Source organism: Syngnathus typhle, linkage group LG5 (assembly GCF_033458585.1).
Source record: "Syngnathus typhle isolate RoL2023-S1 ecotype Sweden linkage group LG5, RoL_Styp_1.0, whole genome shotgun sequence".
In the NCBI taxonomy this organism is placed as follows: domain Eukaryota; kingdom Metazoa; phylum Chordata; class Actinopteri; order Syngnathiformes; family Syngnathidae; genus Syngnathus; species Syngnathus typhle.
In genome coordinates, this window is record NC_083742.1 from 14,942,219 (window position 1) to 14,963,490 (window position 21,272).

General features: G+C 44.4%; 1 protein-coding gene across 1 annotated transcript; it reads left to right on the top strand.

The window, feature by feature from the left end:
* The first annotated feature begins 168 nt into the window (after positions 1–168).
* On the top strand, positions 169–20,921 carry rasgrf2b (Ras protein-specific guanine nucleotide-releasing factor 2b). Its single transcript, XM_061279847.1, has 29 exons — positions 169–711; positions 5,467–5,573; positions 5,704–5,851; positions 7,627–7,716; positions 7,780–7,916; positions 8,057–8,173; positions 8,263–8,342; positions 8,955–9,148; positions 9,386–9,495; positions 9,606–9,724; positions 10,223–10,383; positions 10,456–10,522; positions 10,778–10,914; positions 11,123–11,205; positions 11,971–12,219; positions 12,543–12,635; positions 13,648–14,102; positions 14,403–14,528; positions 14,733–14,822; positions 14,924–15,030; positions 16,044–16,156; positions 16,367–16,427; positions 17,129–17,232; positions 17,310–17,394; positions 17,897–18,094; positions 18,398–18,477; positions 18,545–18,662; positions 18,731–18,799; positions 19,022–20,921. Exons 1-29 carry the CDS (start codon positions 298–300, stop codon positions 19,112–19,114), a joined length of 4,005 nt encoding a protein of 1,334 aa, XP_061135831.1. The 5' UTR covers positions 169–297; the 3' UTR covers positions 19,115–20,921.
* Positions 20,922–21,272: the final 351 nt, after the last annotated feature.

A 21,272-nucleotide genomic window follows, 5' to 3' on the forward strand; every position in this document is an offset into this window, starting at 1 on the left:
CAAGTGGAAGAAGACTTCTGAAGTCATAATAGCACAACATCGAAATTCTCGCTCCGCCTTTAACATCACACGGTGAGAGAGTCGGCCACGCAGAGAGGGAGGGGCTGGGGCTCGTGGTTACGTGGGTGCATGTCTGTGCCGCACACAGTTGACCACATTCAAAAGCCGATTACAGCTTATCTCTCTGTGTTATTTTGTCCTCGTCCACTTGAGGCTTCTCGATGTTATCAGACAAGCTGTGAGCGAGCGCCATGGATTCCCCATCGGCGTCTCCGGGCGCGTCGGCGGACGCAGCGCATGAGCCGGCGGGACAACTTTTACGCACTGCTCGGTGTCTCTGAGACACCTCGGCGGGCAAACCTTTCCCACGGAGATGGCCGAGCGTTGACTGTGAAGATAAAGAAGAAGTCAAAGAAGAATCGAGCTGCGCTTAGGATGCAGAAAAGCGTGCGTTACAACGAGGGCCACGCGCTCTTCTTGTCGGCTGTGGCGCGTAAAGAGGGCACCAAACGCGGCTTCCTGAGCAAGAAGACGGCTGAGAACAGCCGCTGGCATGACAAGTTCTTCGCCCTTTACCAGAATGTTCTCTTCTACTTCGACAACGAGCAGAGCGCGCGCCCCGCCGGGATTTACCTGTTGGAAGGCTGCACCTGCGAGCGCGCACCCGCACCCAAAATGTCCACCACGGGGAAAGAAGCCCTTGAGAAACAGGTGGGAAATGTTATCACAACACGACTCAAACACTGAACATTAGTATATCACTTACAAAAGGATGGAACTTGTGCAAAGTGTTATTACAGTCAAAGTTGGCCAAATCTCACGTTAATCGTCATGAAAACATTTTTCAATCTTTACGTGTGGAAGGAAAAGCTGGAAACTGCCTCCTTAAATAAAATTGGAATGGAGTTCTTGCTAACAACGCCATTCAAGTTACTGTTTTAAAATGCCACAATATTAGGTACCCACAAACTGTTAAATGAATACATCCCCGTATTAAACACAATCATAATTTTCATTTTCAGTTCTGTAGAACTGCATTGCGTCTAACTGGGGTGGTTTCTAATATTTGGACGTGAAGGTCACCTAAAATACGTTATCATCTTGTGGTTGTAGTTTTCTACTGCGTCATTCTTAGAGCTGTTTCTAATGTTTTGACTGATGTGAAGTAATCAAGATACGGGAAAAAGCTCCCAGTATTGTGGGATTTATCTTTTGAATGTTACGGTTACTTTATGCAAGTCAAATCCTTAGGAACAAGTTAGAGTGCTTTGTATGATGATACGCTACACCATTTGGTAGCATCTTATTTTTTAAAGATGTTGCTTTTGCATGTCATTGCATAAAGCTCTGCATCGTTATGCCCGTGTAAAGTTGCATGAAAAAACAAAATACTGGTTGCGCCAGTTTCAGCAACACAGTTGGAACATCTCTGCAGCGTCTCAGTGCCTCCTCCCTGCAGGAGATCCTCCTCCAGGAAAGGAATGAGTTGCGCAATGCATTGACTTTCCTCTCCATGCTGCAGTAGAGATACAGTGGGCGGCGTGATGTGGACTTTGAATGTGCTAATTATTGGACTGGTCAAGGTGAAGCGGGTGCCTCATTGTCACCCCTCGAGTCCTCAAAGCACACGATGGGAGAGCGAGGCGGCAACAAGTTGTTCTAGGTCAAGAAAACGAATATGCACGGTGTTCCGTCAATATATTGCGTTTCATCCTTTGCGGCGTTTCTATTTAGCACGCTCCATCTTGGTCAAAGGCCCATGGGGTCACATCCTGACCATCAACAGTCCCTCGTGAAGTCAACGTGAAACTTAAAATGTAGAGTTGACAAGATTCATCGACGACTAATAAAATAATAATTGTTTTCATAATTGATGTATAGCCATTGTGTGAGGTACAGGTACTGTTTTTGTTGAAAAAAAAAAATCACTCGATATGATGCAGTTGTGTTCCATGGTCAGTACGAAGTGAGCAAAATTGGACTATTCCTGATGTAGTAGATTGTGCAGGTCTATGAAATATTGTGCTTGTTAATTGGAAGAGGCTTTTTTTTTTTTTTTTTTAATTAAAACTCCCATTGCCAATTTAGAAATTTACCTCAAGGCCATTTCCATTTTAACATGTTCAATGAGATCTGCCGTTACTCTGACTGCACTTGGATGTTGCACGGCGGCGCTTGCGTTACGATGTTTCTCGGCTGTCTTTCTCCCTCTGGCCTGTCTCACTCTCGCGCTACAGCTGTGACGCTTAATTAGGGTTATTTTCAATCTGCCCTAAGCTGCAAGCCTGTGTTCTGCCACGCATATTTTACAAGCATAGCCATGCACTCAGGAGCAAAATCAACTCATTACATTTTTTTTTTTTCCCCCCAGCTATTGTGCTATTTTGCTTCATGTGTGTGTGCGCACATTAAAGTAAAGCAGTGAAGTAACCTGCAGTGTATCACACCCCCACAGTGAGCCGCAGTCCAAGCGCACGAAGCCTGCTGCCTTTCCTCGTTGCGCGCCGTACTCGCACAAAGATTTCAAACCCTTCAAATCATTTGGAGTGCATTCACACTAGTCTGAATGGTTTCCACAGCGACGCCGCCGCTGCTATTTGAACACTGCATAGTTTGGCTTGGCATACGTAGAGAAGCGCACCATCTTCATGTATTGATTGTTGATCGCACAGTTCACTGGAGGACCTTTTTAAAACTCGTTTATTTTAGTTTGTTTATTTTGAACTTGAGAAGGCCGGATGACACTCCCATGTTGTCGTGTCGAGGCTGTAGTTGCATCAAAACTGAGTCAGGGCTACTGTTCCAGTACATTTCCAAATCAGCAGTTCTACAAAATGATTCTGCTATTTTTGGTCTATTTAGCGCAACACAGGATAACGACAACGTGCCTGCTTACAATGCCTCGAGCATCTGACACTTCCTGGCCGTGTGATTGTCTTTGCCTCTTTCCTAAGTTTAAAAGGGTCATCAAGGGCACCCATTTTGAAAAGGCAGATGACAGCATCCCAGAAGACTCCTTTCAGGAGTGCACGAAGGCGGGATTACTATCTCCCATCCCCTATGGCAGATGTTTTTAATATCAGTCGTGCATGCAATCTTCAGGCATCTAAAAGGGAATGAGCTTTTATACAGTCAAGTCCCGTTATGTTCTTGCTATGGCCGCCACACATGGATGAGAGGTGGTACGCACCCCACGGGGTCTTTGTGTCGTATAGTCTAGTGACTGTTAAAATCGTCAAGCGTCTGTGCTGAGCTAATAAGCCCCCACGAAGACGAAACAAACATAGTAAAGCAGATTTACACTTGATCTCGACACTTGTTACGTCGTAAGAGGGAAATCCTCTATTTTACGACTGGCAGGTTGTATGCCCGCAAGCTTCCTGAAAACGATGGACGAACATTGCAGGAGTCATACTATATGATTCAGATGTGGGAAAATGCTTCATAAAACATTTATTGAGAGGAAACAGAAGGGCTTCGTTACGATACATTTGCGCAAATATACCGTGTTGACTTTATGTGCTTGTCTGGTGGTGGATGGACGGATGGACGGATGGATGCAAACTTAATGAAGTCATGCTCTACAGAAAATCGATGCATACTGCATATGCTACTGGTGTACCTATTGTTACGTCCTCTTCTCTAAACGCTTTTAAATCCTCGCCAATTAGCATTGCAGTTCCATTCTCTTGTGACTCTCAGCAAGAGCAACAAATTTGTCTTGATGTGAACTTTGTTGCTCTCAGAAGTCAGAACATCCTCCAGTTGCTTTTCGTCCCTGTTTTGTTGCTGCAGCATGTTTAAGACAGTATGGAAAAAGTCGACCTGTGGGAGTCCAGCAGAGGTAGATAATGAGAATAAGAAAGGAAGATTGGGAGACTGGTGGGTGGGGGCAACAACAGTGATCCCACTCAACGAGTCGAAACGTTCTTACAAATGACTTGTCTTGTTTCTCGCGCTGGTTTAACCCTTTAATAGCCCACGGGTATCAGATATACTCGATGGAGTCATTTTTAGCCAAATCATAAATGCCACATAGCCAGAAAGGCATGCATGGTTTCATTCAGAGTGTCTTTGAGGTCATGAATTCTAACCGCTAAGCATGTCATAAGAAACGATTCCGTTTCACCTAATTGGTCCCTCATTCCCTTGAGAGCGGTTTCTCTCAAGATGAGGATTCAGGTGAGCAAGCGGACGAATTCAAATTGTGTTCCGAGTGCTTCATTGTTTCTAGAAGCGTTCGCCCCGCGTCTTTACATGTCTAAATGGAATTTCTTACCGTGCACTGAAAGCCCTCGGGGATTAGGAGGGTACATTGGAGACGATTTGAAGGGAGAGTGAGCATGTGAGTGATTCCGAAATGACTGTGTTGGGATGGGAAGATTTGTGTGTCTGTGTGAGTGAGAAAGCGCCCGAATACTCTTTCGGAGGGAGCTGCCTGTACAGGTCTCGTATTTAAAGAATGCGTAGCTAATGAGAGTCAAAATGTATAGAAACTAGGTGTTTCACACAGAAAATCATTTCCCTCCGCAACTTCTCTTCCATCTTTGTTCCCGAACTTGTAATGTGTAATCAAGAAAACTCCAAAAACACAAAGAGGCATCACGGAAGTACAAAACCCAGGCGAAAGACTCCGATGTGGCGTTGCCATGGAGACGCTCCCCTGTTAGACACAATTTCAAAACATCCACGTGCTCAAGAAATATTACGTAACAGCTCTTTTCTTCACTCTGTCTTTGGATGTGTTTTGGATCTGTTACAGTACAGATTAGCGTTGATGTAATAATGTCCTGGCAGTCAGTGAATCGAAGTGACAGCTGGTTTTAAAATAATAATAATAATAATAATAAAGATCTGGATACGAGAAAGGAGATGCTGCTGTTTTTGTCCCAATAACCTCGGTGACTCCAGCCCATCTCAATAGCACCGAAGCCCGTCCGTTTTCCTCGGGGGCAAATGTCTCCGCCTCCTCTGGACTCTGCTCGCTTCACTGAATCCTCACTGAGACACAAAGGGATGAGGGGGGTGGGTGGGGGGGGGGGGGGCGCCGGAGTGGATTTGGAGAGGAGCTAGAGTGGGATGAGAGGTGAAATGCGAAGAGAATGGACGGGAAGGGAGCAGAGCAAAAGTCCACTCTGCGCTCAAAGTCTTGTGTGATTTTGCTTGGCTAAGAATAGCAGCTCTTGTGCTAACCCAGTGCCCCGGGACATGGCCATTTGAATAAAAGCTTCACACAGTGCGACTCTTGTGTTCCGCTCTCTAGGTGAGTGCCTGTGTTGGCGTGTGTCTGTGTATGCAGTATACATTTGAAGACCAGATTACCAAAAAAAAAAAAAAAACAGTAGTCAGGAGGCATGGCAGCTTTATTTTTATGTACGTATACGTGTGAAACATCTCCATGACTGCAATGGAGGAATGCATTTTCCATATTTGACAAATCGGACGTTCTCTCATTTGCACCTACAGCACTACTTCCTGGTGGTGTTCGGCCACGATGGACAGAAGCCTCTGGAGCTGCGAACAGAGGAGGAAGTGGAGTGTGACCAATGGGTGGAGGCCATTCAACAGGCCAGGTAGACAACGAGACGGCAACTGACTCACTCTACATTTCATCGCCACATTCTTGCATTCATTCATCCAATCATATTGCTCCTCAAGCTGACATTTCTTCAACATCATAGAAGGACATCCCTTCCCTTTCAGTTATTCAGACATCATCATCGAGCGAGAGGTGCTTATGCAGAAGTACATCCACCTCGTCCAGATCGTGGAGACGGAGAAAGTGGCGGCCAATCAGCTGCGCACACAACTGGAGGACCAGGACACCGAGATTGAGAGGCTGAAAGCTGAGGTATCGACTAACGAGAGACACTTTATTAAGAATCAAAAATCATATTATACTGTATCGCACTCATCAATGTATGTTCTACTTCTATCTTTTTGATTAGACTCTAATTGCCATGTAACGGCACGTGTTTACCTCTACAATAGATACTCCATATGACTTGAGGTTGGAGGCGTGTATGTGTGTTTGTGTGGAGGGATTGATCGATGCTCCCGGTGGAGGAGGAGAATAAAGATGAGCCATCGCGTTCTTACAAGCGGCCGGCAAGCAACTGTTCTACTTATCTAACACACACACACGCACGTACGCAGAGACAGACACACTCATTCAGGCATTGATGACCTTTGCACCACTGTAAATCTTGATCGATTCTGCTCAAGTAAAAACCCAACCATGGGTAATTATTGGTTTGTAGTACAAGAACGATCCATAGTGATGATTATTTCTCAAGTGAACAGTTAATGAGCGCGTGGCGAAATTGTCATGACTGGATTGAAGAATAAGAAAACGATTGTGATCAAACGGCTGCCGAGCAGAATTTGTGAAAACGAGAGCCTCTTGCTGTTTCCTTAATACTCTTAAACACAACAGAGGAAGGACAGGGAAACACACAAATATATCAAATATAAATGTAGTTGTGTATAGACGCCACAAGATGGCAGCAAAGCACTATTATCATATTAGAGCAGGCTATGCCCTCTCTAAATGAAGCTCCTCCCCTTCACTCCCACATAGTTCCTTGTCACCAATCGTATCAAAGCTCTGAATATGACTACCTTGCCTCAAATGAAATGTCACCACAGACTCTTACTTATCCAACTCCCCATTGCATCCATTCCATCCCCAGGTGAAGCGCGAGTGCGCTATGTAGAATGGCCGGCAACGTGCTGCTGCTGCTGCTGCTTGGCGAACATGCAAGTTGTGGGCTAAGCAGCGATTGGCCCCAAAGGGGACCAGCAGCTATCATCTCCATAAATCACATCTCCACCGCCATGTTTTATATTTTACATGTGAAGCCCTGCAGATCATCAAAATGCTAACAAAGGGCTTTCTTCTTCTTATTATTATTAGCGAACATCTGCTTGCGTAATGGGGCCGCACGTGAAAAAACATTATCATTTGAGAGCCAGTGCGCAGCCGGTGATTCGTCTCATTAAAAACGCACTCTTGCTTGTGTGTGTGTGTGTGTGCGCGTGTGCGTGTGCGTGTGTGTGTGTGTGTGTGTGTGTGTGCGTGGTGCTCTGTGTTTATGAATAATTAAAGCAGCTAGCCACTGTAAGTATCAACAGTTGGCAGCCTCCTCTTTGCAAGCATTTACATAATGTTGCTGCTCCAGCCAGTGTGTCAGGTTTTTGGTCTATCGAGTTTATTTTCAAGCACAAAAACTGAAAGGCAAAACAACTAATGTTACACACAGAAGCAGCTGCCGCCCAGAAGAAAAAAAAAAAAGCTTTTAGCAGCTCTGCTCGAGGTGAAAAAGAAATTATTTACAATTACCAGATTGATACCTTTTGTCTGAATCTGGAAAGATGGGCGGTGATTTTCTTGCCCTCCGCCAGGAAATGTCACGTTTTGAAATTGCTCATAAAAGGGTCTGCCGCAGACAGAATAGATCTTTAAAAGCCTTTGCTGCCAGAAATATAATTTTCTGAGACAGAAGATTTTTTGCTCTGAACTACAGTATCAGTAAATGATTTTGTATCATGCACAATATCAACAACATGCTTAGCGCATTTTATTAATGATGTGTTAATCTGTTGTCGTATGATTTCCGTTTGCAGATCATTGCTCTGAACAAAACCAAGGAGCGTATGAGGCCTTACCACGTCAACCATGAAACAGAAGATCCAGACATCAAAAAGATTAAGAAGGTAAGTGTTTTCTACTGCCAAGCGTCTTCATCATTGACGTCACGCGTGCTTGTCTGAATTCAGGTGCAGAGCTTCATGCGAGGCTGGCTCTGTCGCAGGAAGTGGAAGCTCATCGTGCAAGACTACATCTGCTCTCCTCACGCTGAGAGCATGAGGAAGCGGAACCAGATTGTCTTTAACATGGTGGAAGCAGAGACAGAGTAGGTGCTGAAATGATGCTAAATGAAACATGTCGTAGAGCGCTCGCCGGATCGCCTGAAATTGTCTTGTGTTTCAAAAATGATCATTTTTAATGATCTGTGTGGTTGAATTAATGCGGCTGGATTTTGTTTGACGCCAGGTACGTCCATCAGCTCTACATCTTGGTCAACTGCTTCCTCAGACCTCTGAGGATGGCTGCCAGCTCCAAGAAGCCCCCCATCAGCCACGACGACGTCAGCAGCATATTCCTCAACAGGTGGGCACAGATTTACCTTCTAATCTAGGGGCAGACGTGTCAATTATACCCAGCGAGCTGACAAAAGTGAACGCTGTGTTGCTTCACAGTGAGACCATCATGTTCTTACATGAGATTTTCCACCAAGGCTTGAAGGCCAGAATCGCCAACTGGCCCACTCTGGTGCTAGGTAAGCAGCTGCTTGACTTCACACACGCACGCACACACCAGATTTTTTTTGGGGGGGGGGCTTTACTAATGGGGTCACAGTATGAGTCGCACCCTCCCCACTCACTTGAGCACCTTTGTTTACGTTTCAAATTTATAGTTGGCCACTTTTATAGGTTCAGTGTTGATTGACAAACGGATCCATCGGAGGATATCTCAATAATAAAGCCCGACGATCAAGTCAATGTTTAAATCCTTGTTGTATATTTGGGTCCAGTGACTCACTGGTCTTGTTTGAATCAAGTGCCTAACCACTTTAGAAATGATGTAACTGACATGATAACTTTGGTTCACACCTACCTCCATGACCTGCAAGAGAAAATCGTGGGCCAAATGAATTTGTACAGCATTGTCCAATGTCGTACAGACCAGTAGGTAGGTTCGTTGACGGATGGATGGAAGGAAGGCGTTACTTTTTCATCACACGGAGCAAATATAATAATAAAATAAATAGTCTTCTAATCTAATATGATTTAGGAATAAATAATACGTTTTTTTATGTTTAGTATGGTATATAGATTGAATTCATGATCATTTATCACATTGTCAAGCTGATTGTGGATGTCGTTTCCAGCTGACCTTTTCGACATCCTGCTGCCCATGCTGAACATCTATCAGGAGTTTGTGAGGAACCATCAGTACAGCTTGCAGGTTCTGGCTAACTGTAAGCAGAACAGAGATTTCGACAAGCTGCTCAAACAGTACGAGTCCAACGCCGCCTGCGAGGGGAGGATGCTGGAGACCTTTCTCACTTACCCCATGTTCCAGGTTGGCACACACACACACGCACACACACACACACACGCATGGCGTGGTTTCATGAGAACTCCTGCAGGAAAACGTTCCTAATATTCTGCTATCTTTCGAATTCTTCTGTCATCTGGTGAAGAAAATTCATGTCAATTAATTAACTTTTCAACAATATTTTCTTTGAGATTCACCCGTAGGCTCGGTCTTAACTAGTAAATAAAGTTCTAAACTATAGTATGTTTTCTCTCGTCTAAGATTCCTCGCTACATCATCACCCTGCATGAGTTATTGGCTCACACGCCTCACGAGCATGTGGAGCGCAAGAGCCTCGAGTTTGCAAAGTCCAAACTAGAGGAACTGTCCAGGTAAAGATTTTCTTTTTCTTGTGAACATTTATACTATTGTCCCCTTTGTTCTTAACACTGACAATCGTGTGTGTGTCTGTGTGTGTGTGTGTCTGTGTGTGTGTGGTCAGAGTCATGCACGACGAGGTGAGCGACACCGAGAATATTCGTAAGAATCTGGCCATCGAGAGGATGATCGTGGAAGGTTGTGACATCTTGCTGGACACCAGCCAAACGTTCGTCAGGCAGGGTGAGTCTTTATCATTTCGATAACAAGGGTTCGACTGCAGACCATGTCAGCTGGCTAACTGACACTTGCCCCCAAATATAACATCAGCACCTTCAAGGAACCGTCTCCTCCAATACAAAGAAGAACAATGGTTAAAATAAGGCGTAAAATGGAACCTTGATTCAATGCATCGAGATACTTTTGGCCTAAAGACACCCAATGCAGAACAAAATTATTGTTTTGTACCTTCTTGGTAGCCTAAAAATATGCAACGCGATAAGTACCAAATTATTGTAGCTTTTTTTTTTTTTAATCCAAACATACCTTATTCAATAAGGACAAGAATGGTGTGCAGCCGCTCACATTGAAGAGCTCATGTCGATACATGCCCCTGCTAACATGGCGGTCAAGTATGTACATGAATTGCACTTTGACGGCAAAGTCGCCCCTGTCAAAATAGCCACCAGTGGCTACACACATTTGTCAATTTGAGTCTTGAAGCAACGGCGCTCTCTTCAGGCTCCCTCATCCAGCTGCCGTCGGTGGAGCGAGGCAAGCTCAGCAAAGTGCGACTGGGCTCGCTCTCTCTGAAGAAGGAAGGCGAGAGGCAGTGCTTCCTCTTCACAAAACACTTCCTCGTGTGCACGCGCAGCTCCGGCGGAAAATTGCACCTCCTCAAGGTGACGCCGGCTCTGCTTTCCTCAACCACTTTTCCCATTTGCGCTCGCTTGACCGCACGTTTTTGCTCACAGCAAGGCGGCGTCTTATCCCTCATCGACTGCACACTCATCGAGGAGCCGGACGCTGGCGATGAAGACTGTAAGTTCTCTCTTGCCATTAGGGGAGGTTAATTGGATGTCAGCCCAATGAGTCCTCTTTAAATATCAGCAGCTCTCTTTTAAAGACCAGGTTAGGATCTTTTGACCTTAACTGTCCATTAAATTGATTTATGGCGAGGATGCAGAAACAGACTTCAATATGGAACACGGATTGACATTTTTTATTTGAGCAGATCAGGAAGTGAAAAAGGCCTCACGTACAAAACGAGTGAATGCCACTTGCATGCGTCTTCAGCTAAAGCTGGAGGTCAGGTGTTCGGTCAGCTCGACTTCAAGCTGGTGGTGGAGCCGGCTGACTCGGCTTCGTTCACCGTGGTTTTGCTGGCGCCCTCGCGACAGGAGAAGGCTGCCTGGACCAGCGATATTAGCCAGGTGACACACACACACAGAATAACAAGAACCAAGTCCCCGCTGGGCTTTGTGGAGGCATAGTGATACGTAAACACCGACGTGGTGCGGCTCCCTGGAGGTGAGTTCAGCTCGGCGCCTTTCACAAACACACACAAGCTCGGCGTAGGGACGTGAACATTTCTTCTCAAAAAGTGGTTTATATGGACTCATTTGTTGTGTCCCACTTCAGTGTATCGATAACATTCGCTGCAATGGTCTGATGACCAGCGTCTTTGAGGAGAACTCCAAAGTCACCGTGCCTCACATGATCAAGTAAGTGTGTGAAGAGGAGGCGGCCATTTTTTGATGCGCATGTTGCAAAACATCAAGCACATGTGGGTGGTGACGTTTTAAACGTGTTGATTCTGATATTCTTTTTTTTTTATTATTATGCTTCCTTTCTTGGTTCTTTTGGTTTCAGAACTATGATCTGACATGCTTTTCATTCTTTCTTTGCAATACAGTGGAACCTCCAAGGTCGAACGCAATGGATTTGGGATATTGCAACACCCATTGGAAATAATGGAATGAGAATTAAACTGTTCTAGGGCTCAAACGTCATCAAATTCAAAATTTTAATGGAATTTAACAATGTTTTCAGTAATGTGTGGAAAAACTGCAATTACTGTTAAAACATCGAAAAAAGAGATGTTGCGGCTTCGAAAACAAAGTTACAAGGTGCTTCATGTTATCAGTTGCCATGGAAATGAAAAATAAGTCAACTACTTTTAAACCAAGAAATACATTCCAATGTCTTACAAGTATAAAAATATGCAAATAATAGGATGTCATTTTTAACGCATACTAATGTAAGTTATCAAAATCATTTGAATAGAATTGCGTTGAAATGCTAAATTCAGTTCAACAGCCAAAGCTGACATTTTGCTCACATTCCGACGTGAGCTTTAGAGGTTTCAGTGTATACCTTTGAATTCAAATCCAATTGGACTTCATTTCTTGTCATGCTTTGCAGCAGCAGTCACCCACGCTTGTGTTGTGTGTGTGTGTGTGTGTGTGTGTACGTGTGTACCTCATCAGATCCGATGTGCGTCTCCATAAAGATGATGTTGACATTTGCTTCAGCAAGACGCTCAACTCCTGCAAGGTCCCGCAGATCCGCTACGCCAGCGTGGAGCGTCTGCTGGAGAGGCTGACCGACCTGCGCTTCCTCTCCATCGATTTCCTCAACACCTTCCTGCACACGTACAGGATCTTCACGGCGGCCAGCGTGGTCATGGACAAACTGGCCGACATCTACAAGAAGCCCTTCTCTTCCATTCCCATCAGGTCGCCCGCCGCACACGCCCAGAAACACACCGATAAATTCAGTCATTTTGAGCCAAAATAACATAACTATTATGAACGTAGGTGATTCACTAGCGTGTATGATATTATTTTAGTCACGTATGATTGCGGGAAAATGGATCCACACGCTGTCCACGTCCGTGCATTTCTTCCAAAGGAGCTCATCAGACCAGCGTTTTATGTGCTTTCCCGTGTTGGCAATTGAAAGACAACAAGAGTGCTCATTTTGCCAACCCCCCTGCCCCTCCCGCCCTTCATGGAACTGACGTGTCCTTGTCCTCCACCGTGCCGCGTCCAAACTGCAGGGCGCAGTACCACTCATTTGACCGTCTGTCCATCTCATCCATCTGTCCCGACTACAGTCTGAAGATCAAGAAGATAGCCATGGATCCGTCCAAGTAACCAGCTCCACTTCTTTGTCTTTTGTCTGGTCTGTCCTACCTTCTCCGCTCTCTTTTAGTCTTGCCCACCTGATGCATGGCTCTCTAATGCCGTCCGTCCTTTGGATGAACGGACACACGAGAAGGATTTATGTTGAGTGCGGCATGTTCTCTTCTCACATCCTTGCATCCGTAGCGATTGACTTGTCCCTCCCCTGCTGCCTGCAATAACCTTCTTCTCCTTTCATTTTCCCCTTTTCAATCTCGCTATGCAATTTCTGCTTGTTGTTCACGATGGCTGTGTTCAGCGTCGAGTAGGGCAGAGTGCAATTGTTTTGATTTATTGTTGAGTATTTTTTCCAAAGACAGTTCAGTCCTAAGATGATAGCTAGCGGTTGTGAAAGTGGATGCTTTTTGAAGGTGTGAAGAAATTGAAGACTAAGAAAAAAAAAAAAGTCTTTCCAAAAAGGAAAAGTGCTTGTTGAAAACCAAAGGCAAAATTCATCTGAATTACAAAGTATTTGAATGGACTGTGTAAGCAGCATATGGACAAAGGTTTGGTGACTCGAAAAAAACTATTGGCACAATATAAGGAACAAAATTAAAACAATTTTTTGAATTGTATACAATTATCAGCGATATAATAAATCATCAGAAATACATTAGATTTTCACCAGGATTTAATTTGAATATATTCATAATTATAATAATAATTGACCAGAAATTGCGCTTGACCCCTACATTTCTCATTCATCTTAATTTTCTAAAAATACATTTGTGCCACATTGCTGTCTAATTGTGTCAAACTCGCTGACATAGCCAAAAAAAAAAAAGTTTGTTTACAAGCACTGCTGCACTGAAGGGTTATAGCATCACAACATCAAGAGATACAAGGCACTACTGAATTGTCAAGCTCTGTTCAGATGAATGAGCCTTGGATGCAAAGAACACAAGGTGTCTCATTGTTCCTCGGTCAGACTTTGCTTGTGTTCCAGTTTTTGTAAGAGAGGTCTCCATGTTCCCTTTGTAGGTCCCTGGAGCTGTTCTTTGCCACCAACCAAAACAACAGGAGCGGCGAGCACATAAATGACAAATCTCCTCGTCTCTGCCGCAAGTTCTCCTCTCCCCCTCCTCTCTCCATCTCCTCCCGCACTTCTTCGCCCGTGCCCGCCCGAAAGCTCTCCCTGCACTCGCCTGTCAGCGGCAGGGTGGGCGGGCTGGACCTAAGCGGTCCTCTCTCAGGCCTGAATTGCAACACGTCGCCGTCGGCCGCCGGCAGCCCCACGTCGGCTCACACCCCCCAGACCCCGACGCCGACCGCCTCTTCTCCCCCTCCTCCTCTTTCTTCCTCCGCCTCTCCACCGCAAGACCAAGTGCCTCCCCTTCCCTCGTCTCCCGAGCAGAGTCCAAGCCAGTGCGCCGAGGGGGACGACGTTCCCAGGATTGACCCTTTTTGTGGCAAACTGAGACGGAGCATACGCAGAGGTCAGCGATCCATCATAATTGTGCTATTTTTGATCAGCAAGTCGGATGGGTTGGCCTTGCTGTGGCTGTACGGCCCTCTCCGAATTCCATTTTGTGGCGTTAGAGACTCCTCTGCGTGTTTGGTTCATCATTATTCAACTCCGCCTGTGAGCCGTAATTAGGACCGGGCTTATATTAGATATAATTGACACGGCGGATTTCCGAACAAAAATGCCGCAAAGAGTCGGAAGGTGACTTAGGCTAGTTGAAGTAGGTATGGCCCAAAAAAAAAAAAACATGTAGATCCACTATCTGTTCTAGCTGTCTTGGAGTCAGCGTCACTAGAGAAAATCATTCCCGAGTCTCCTCAAAGCAGCGAAGCCGGAGACATGTCCCCTTGTCGCTCGCCGTCCACACCGCGACACCTCCGCTTCAGGCCACCGGGAGGTAAGAACAAAACATGATGCAAAAACATGATTCTCAAAAGCTGAACAAAGTTCAAATCAAACAGACAAAATAAAAAATTGACCACATTTCGATTCCAAAAAAACAAACAACAAAATTAAAATGTCGGGCCTTTTCAACTACATGACTGACAGCATTTTCTTCGTGTTTTCTTCACCTACTGTCATGGTTTTGATTTTCCTGCAGCCCAGTCGGGGGAGAACTCTCGCTGCCCAGTTTCTCCTGCCTCAGCTTTTGCCATTGCCACAGCCGCAGCGGGGCACGGCACACCACCAGGTACACACCAATGGCATCAGCCTAATAAAGAGAGTGAAAAAAAAAAACATACTGCCCTTTAATCATGATGATGACCGCGATAATGAAGATCTCTGTTCTAGTGTTCAACAACTCCGAAAGAACTTGTGACAAAGAGTTTATCATTCGGCGGGCTGCAACCAACAGAGTTCTAAACGTGCTGCGCCACTGGGTCTCCAAACATTCACAGGTAAGTGTGTGTGTGTGTGTGGGTGTTGGGATCCCATCACTTCATTAAAGCCGCAATATAGTTAGTGCTGCTGCATTCATCTCTCATCCTGACACGCTTGCAGCCACCTCGCAACCGTCAGATGGGTCAGCGGTTCCTCTAATGAACGCCACTTGTCTGCGGAGGCGTGCACCAAGTTCAACTGCATTGATCCGCCATATGACTTTTCTTCAATCATATCAAACACTGTTAGCCCTCCTTTTACGGACACGCGCACACACACATAAAGAAAGGGCAAAGGAGCTTGTTAGAGGGGACCTTTGAGAATGCGTGATGGGGAAGAAGAAACAAGTGAAAGGCTTTGGGAAAACTAGAAGGTTAGCTGAGGTGAACAATTTCACATTGGTGACTGATAATCAATGGCAAAGGGGAGATGATAGAAGACATTTGTTGACCATGAGGTGGGTTCAAAATGTTTAAGGGACACAAAATGAATTAAAATAATTGTTTAAAAAAACAACAACACCACCACCACCCACAGCTGTGGGTCAGAGTAGTGCTATTACATATATTTGTAAAGTGATCATGATCAAATCCACCTACATTGCATGACACAACCTGCGCCACAACTTAGACCGGGTTCTAGCCGCTCTAAAATGTAGTCATCTTTTGGTCACAAAATTGATATGCCGTAATTTTCGGACTATAAGTCGCGTTTTTTTTCATAGTTTGGGTGGGGGGGTTATATGTATATATATATATATATATATATATATATATATATATATATATATATATATATATATATATGTTTTTTTTTCACTTTTTTGGGCATTTTATGGCTGGTGCGATTTATACTCCGGTGCGACTTATAGTCCGAAAATTACGGTAACCGAAAATCGGGACAGTCAGCAGCGGGTACTGCAAATGTTAGAGATAAACATACGTATTCACTGTAATTTTTTCAACTTCTTCACACTTACACACGATTTGCGTGGTTCAAGTTGATCCTTTTGTTGTGTTTGTGCAATGAGGACTTTGAAATGAACGGAGAACTGAAGATGTCAGTCATCTGTCTGCTGGAGGAAGTTCTCCGAGACCCGGACCTTTTGCCTCAGGAGAGGAAAGCCACTGCCAACATACTCAGGTACACAGCACACTCATTCTACCTGTTGTTTTATTAACAACACATGAAGATAAAATATTCTGTATGATGCCTTGTCTTTGTCATGTGTTGTATAATTAATATTCAGCTGAGAGTATCAATCAAAACCGAGCATTATTCATTCAGTGCAGCAGTACGTGTCAATAAAGTTGTCTTTTTCCCTTCTTAGTTTTGTTTGTTTGTTTCCCTTAGTGCCCTCTCTCAAGATGAGCAGGAAGACGCCCAGCTGAGGATAGAAGACATTTTACAGATGGTGACAAAACACGCACGCATAAACACTCTTTGGTCAAAACATGTAATGGTGTAATGCCATTCTGCACTCATTCAATTGTTACAGTTAGTGGCAAACTTCAGTTACTCTATCCTCGTGGAACCAAGCAACTCATCATTTTGTTTTGAAAATGTGTGTTTTATGACTGCTCTTACTTTTATGGAAGGGGCCTCCCCGATGTACTTAAATATTGACGCTTGTCGTGTGCACAAGTACAACTTTAATTTCCCTGGTTACTCTATAGCGCCGCTCCCAGAACAACGGGACCTTCAGTTGTCTTCATGGAGTAATGGCCGAGGAGTGCCCACACACACACACACAAAACTCAGGACTGTAAATTTGTCCCTACTGTACCATTTCCTCCAGACAATGACCATAAAAACTGCTCTTCATCATCAATTGTGTTATTAGCTGTAGTACAATGAGCCATTAATCTGTGTGTGATATTTTTACAAAAAAAACAACAACACATGTACTTTATAGAAACATAGACAGATGACATCATTTAAATGCATGTACAAAAAAACACGATGCTTTTTTTAATTTGATTGACAATGTGCTTCCCCTTTTGCTGTTTACACACACACACACACACACACGTTATCTACTTTTTATTTGTTTGTTACTTGTCCGTAAGCTGTTTGTGCAAAGTCACACATGTTGGTATTTATGTGTGTGTTCAGGCCGACTGTCCCAAAGCGGAGTGCTTCGAGTCTCTCTCTGCTATGGAGCTGGCCGAGCAGATCACGCTGCTGGATCACATCGTCTTCAGGAGCATCCCATACGAGTCAGTCGTTTTCTTCTTATTTGGCATTTTAAAAGCTGTCTTTGCGACACATTAGATTTTCATTTTCCCTCCCTTAGAGAGTTCCTTGGCCAAGGCTGGATGAAGTTTGATAAGACAGAGAGGACCCCATACATCATGAAAACAAGTCAACACTTCAATGATGTAGGTGTCGTTCAAATAATTGTATTACAATGGCGTATTAGTGTCACCCAGCGAGGGGGGGGGGGGGGGGGGGGGGCGACGACGAGATTTAAAATCGTCATGACGATTTAAAATCATCATGATGCGATTAAAAGTCATCTTAATGAGATTAAAATGATACATTTAAAGACATGATGAGATTAAAAATCGACTTGACGAAATCTAAAGTTGTCATGACGAGATTAAATTTAAAAAGTTGTTTTAGAGTTTGAATTAATTACGGATTTTTTTTTCAATGACGTGAAGAAAAAAAGTAGAATATTAACAATTACGTGTGGAGCTTGAATAAAAATAAATAAAACATAGACAAAAATAATTCAAATTTGGTTGAGTTAATGCAACAAATATTGCAGGACTCCTAACAATATAAATGAGCAGTGGGCCGGGTTAAAGAACGGAACGGGCTGAAATGGCCTTTCCTTGCTCTAATATGCTGCGTCCCTTTTTTTGCTGGTGTTCTCAGATGAGCAATCTGGTGGCCTCGCAGATCATGACCCACACGGACGTGGGCTCCAGAGCCAGCTCAATAGAGAAGTGGGTGGCGGTGGCCGACATCTGCCGCTGCCTCAACAACTACAACGGCGTGCTGGAGATCACGTCGGCGCTCAACCGCAGCGCCATCTATCGTCTGAAAAAGACCTGGGCTAAAATCAGCAAGCAGGTGTCTCGTCACGCCGCTCAGCCCGAGGGGCGCTTGGGTTGATAAATATTAACCTTTGCAAGGATTATCGAATTGTTTTGTGTACAAATGTCCCCCCCTGGAGGTAGATTAGCTGTGATTAGAAATGTAGCTTGCCAATCGGGGCTTGACATTACCACTTGCAAATTTTATCTGTGGCGGCTGATGACATCACTTGCCCTCGCTACCTTGTTACGGGGCGTGTACCTCGCAAGGATAGGCACTTGACAAATGTATTTTCCGTCTTGTGTGTCGTGACTGACCCCATGTTCTGCTGTTGCACAGACAAAAGCGCTGATGGATAAGCTGCAAAAAACGGTTTCCTCGGAGGGAAGGTTTAAAAATCTGAGAGAGACTTTGAAAAAGTGAGCCCTCTTCTCAAATGTTTCTCAGCATTGCACGGCTTCCTTCCCACTTTCTGTTTGTCACCAGTTGCAACCCTCCATGTGTACCCTACTTGGGAATGTACCTGACGGACTTGGCCTTCATTGAGGAGGGAACGCCCAACTTTACAGAAGAGGGACTTGTTAACTTTTCCAAAATGAGAATGGTACGGTACTTACTGTTAGTCCCAAAGTGCATTGTGACGTACTGGTTGGACTTTTTTTGTTTTAATAGATTTCGCACATCATCAGAGAGATCCGACAGTTCCAGCAGACACCCTACAGGATAGAGCATCAGGTGAAGGTAAATGACTCTCAGCTCATCTTCTAGCTAAGGTTAGGGTTGGGGTAAGGGTTAGTGCTAGGGTTAGGGTTGGTGCTAAGGGTTAGGGCTGGAGTTAGGATTAGGGCTAAGGTTAGAGGGTCAGGGGTTAGGGTTAGACTACTGAGCTACACCACAGAAATTATCTATCAAACACATATTCCAAATGTCAATACAAGAATGGGCATTATTGTTGCCGTGCAGGTGACCCAGTACCTCCTGGATAAGACGCTGATCATGGATGAAGATACTCTCTATGACCTCTCACTGAAGATTGAGCCTCGGCTTCCTGCCTGATCAATAGCCGTCCGTCATTGAGAGCCTGCCAAACCTGACCCCCTCCCACCCCACTCTTTGCCGAGGTCCACATCCCATGGGATCTCAAGTGATCAAATGAAGATGAAGCCTGGGAAAGGTCTTGAATCTGCCAGCAAAATGCGACTGGTCCGAGGACCGCATGAGGGAAATTGAGGGTTTTGACGAAACGGTGTGCCGTGTCGTGCCGGGCCCGCGTTCACCGTTCCTCAGCGTGTTGCCGCTCGCTAGGAGGGACTGGATCTAAAGAAATGTAGCATACGGAGAGGGCGTGGCAGCGAGATATCTTAGCTAGCGTCTCCGTGTTGTCGTCTGTGTTGTGTTGAGCCTCGTCCTTTTGCAAGAGCCGCGCATGATTTTGGCTTGGGACATAAATGTCTGGCTTTCAGCTTCATCTCTGACTCCAACCAATTAGCACTTATGCATCCTTGGGAGCTTGGTATGGCATGCAGGTTGAACTTGTTTATGCCAGAGACCACGTTGTCGGTTTTAAGTTCAAAAGTTGCTTCATATTCAGTACCGATCGACCGCTCCAGATTCCCCGTGTTAGTGCAAACGATTGTTTGTCTATGTGGGCCCTGCGGTCGGCTAGCGATCGGTTCGGGGTGTGCCCAGCCTTCTGTCCGAAGTCAGCTGGAATAGGCTCCAGCACATTTGCGACCATCAGATGGATGGATGGATGGATGGATGGACGGACGGACGGACGGACGGACGGACGGACGGACGGACGGATCCTAATTCCACCAGATAACCATGGATACCAAGAAGGCGCTCAAATTCTCACAAAATAGAAAGAGTGCTTCATTGAGTGCCATATAAGAGAATAATAATATAGAAAAATAAATCCAGAAATCGGAAATGGTTATTGATTACACTATTATCACCACAATTAAGTCCTACGTTGTTTCCATATTTTCAGCAATTTCCTTAAAATATTTTGAATATATTTTTAGAAACAATTAAATATGATTTCACTTAACGTAGAAAATCTGATATTTTGATCAAATTCATGATTTAATAGATACCTTTAGCTAGCCAGTTAGCATTCATTTTGAAAAATAAATGATAGAATAGTAAGAAGAAAAAACAAGTGGCCTTCTCATGCGCAACTCCCGTTAATTCAGTCGATGAAAAGGACTCGTGTTGTATTGTCTGCATGTTCATGCTACAACTGATAAAACAATAGCGCCCTCTAGTGTTGTAAAGAGCTCTATTGTCCCAAAGCTTTTGCAGCTGTTCAACATTTTGAATTTTTTGCACTCTCTGAGATGTAGCTTTGCTTGAGTGATGTTACGACGCTGTTATCACACATATTTGTTTCTCTTTTTTTCAGGGATACAATAACTCCCCAGGAATTGGAAAATATTTTCAATTGTTATGCTGTGAATATTCATTTGACTCTCACGTCTCTATCGCTCTCCGGCATTACAGGGCCAGGCTCTTGTGTGACAAGAAATCTGTTTGTTGTGAAGGGAAAAAAAAATTTGAATGTTAAAAAAAAAAATGTAGCATTTGAATAATCCAAACGTGTTTGTGTATTGCTCATATGATGCATGTACACAACAGCTGCATGTTGTGCATGTCTGACCTCTGCTTCTCTGGATTATTATGGTCTGCCTGCGTGTCTAGCTGTCAGGGGGTACACGTTCACTAGGTCCTCAATGAGCCTGTTATGTTTTTTTGTACTGCGCTTTGCCATTTGAAGTGGCAAATGTTACATGGTGGCTGGGGGCGCCAATCATGGATGCTGTGTTCGTAATGTAAAAGTCCTGTTTTCACCTTTGCGTGTTTGTTACTACTGTATCAGTCTGCATTTTTCACTCGCTGATGCAGGAAAATAAATCAACATGCCTTACATGTTGGATTTTTTTTTTTTTTTTTTTGCAAGTCACCCAATGCGAAGGTTAGGTTGCTCATAATCCATGCATTTTCTATTGCGCACATTCTCATTTTTAGAATTTGAACAACCTTTCCTTGTGGGTTAACTTCCTCAAACAAGAACGTTCCTAAGCAAAAAGCATAATTCAAACAGGCCCACATGCTTGGCATTTCTCTGAGACATCCACATCACAGATCTTCTTGACCGTTTTGTCTCTGGCCACTTTTTCGATTCGTTATGACAGTGAAACCAAATAAAGGT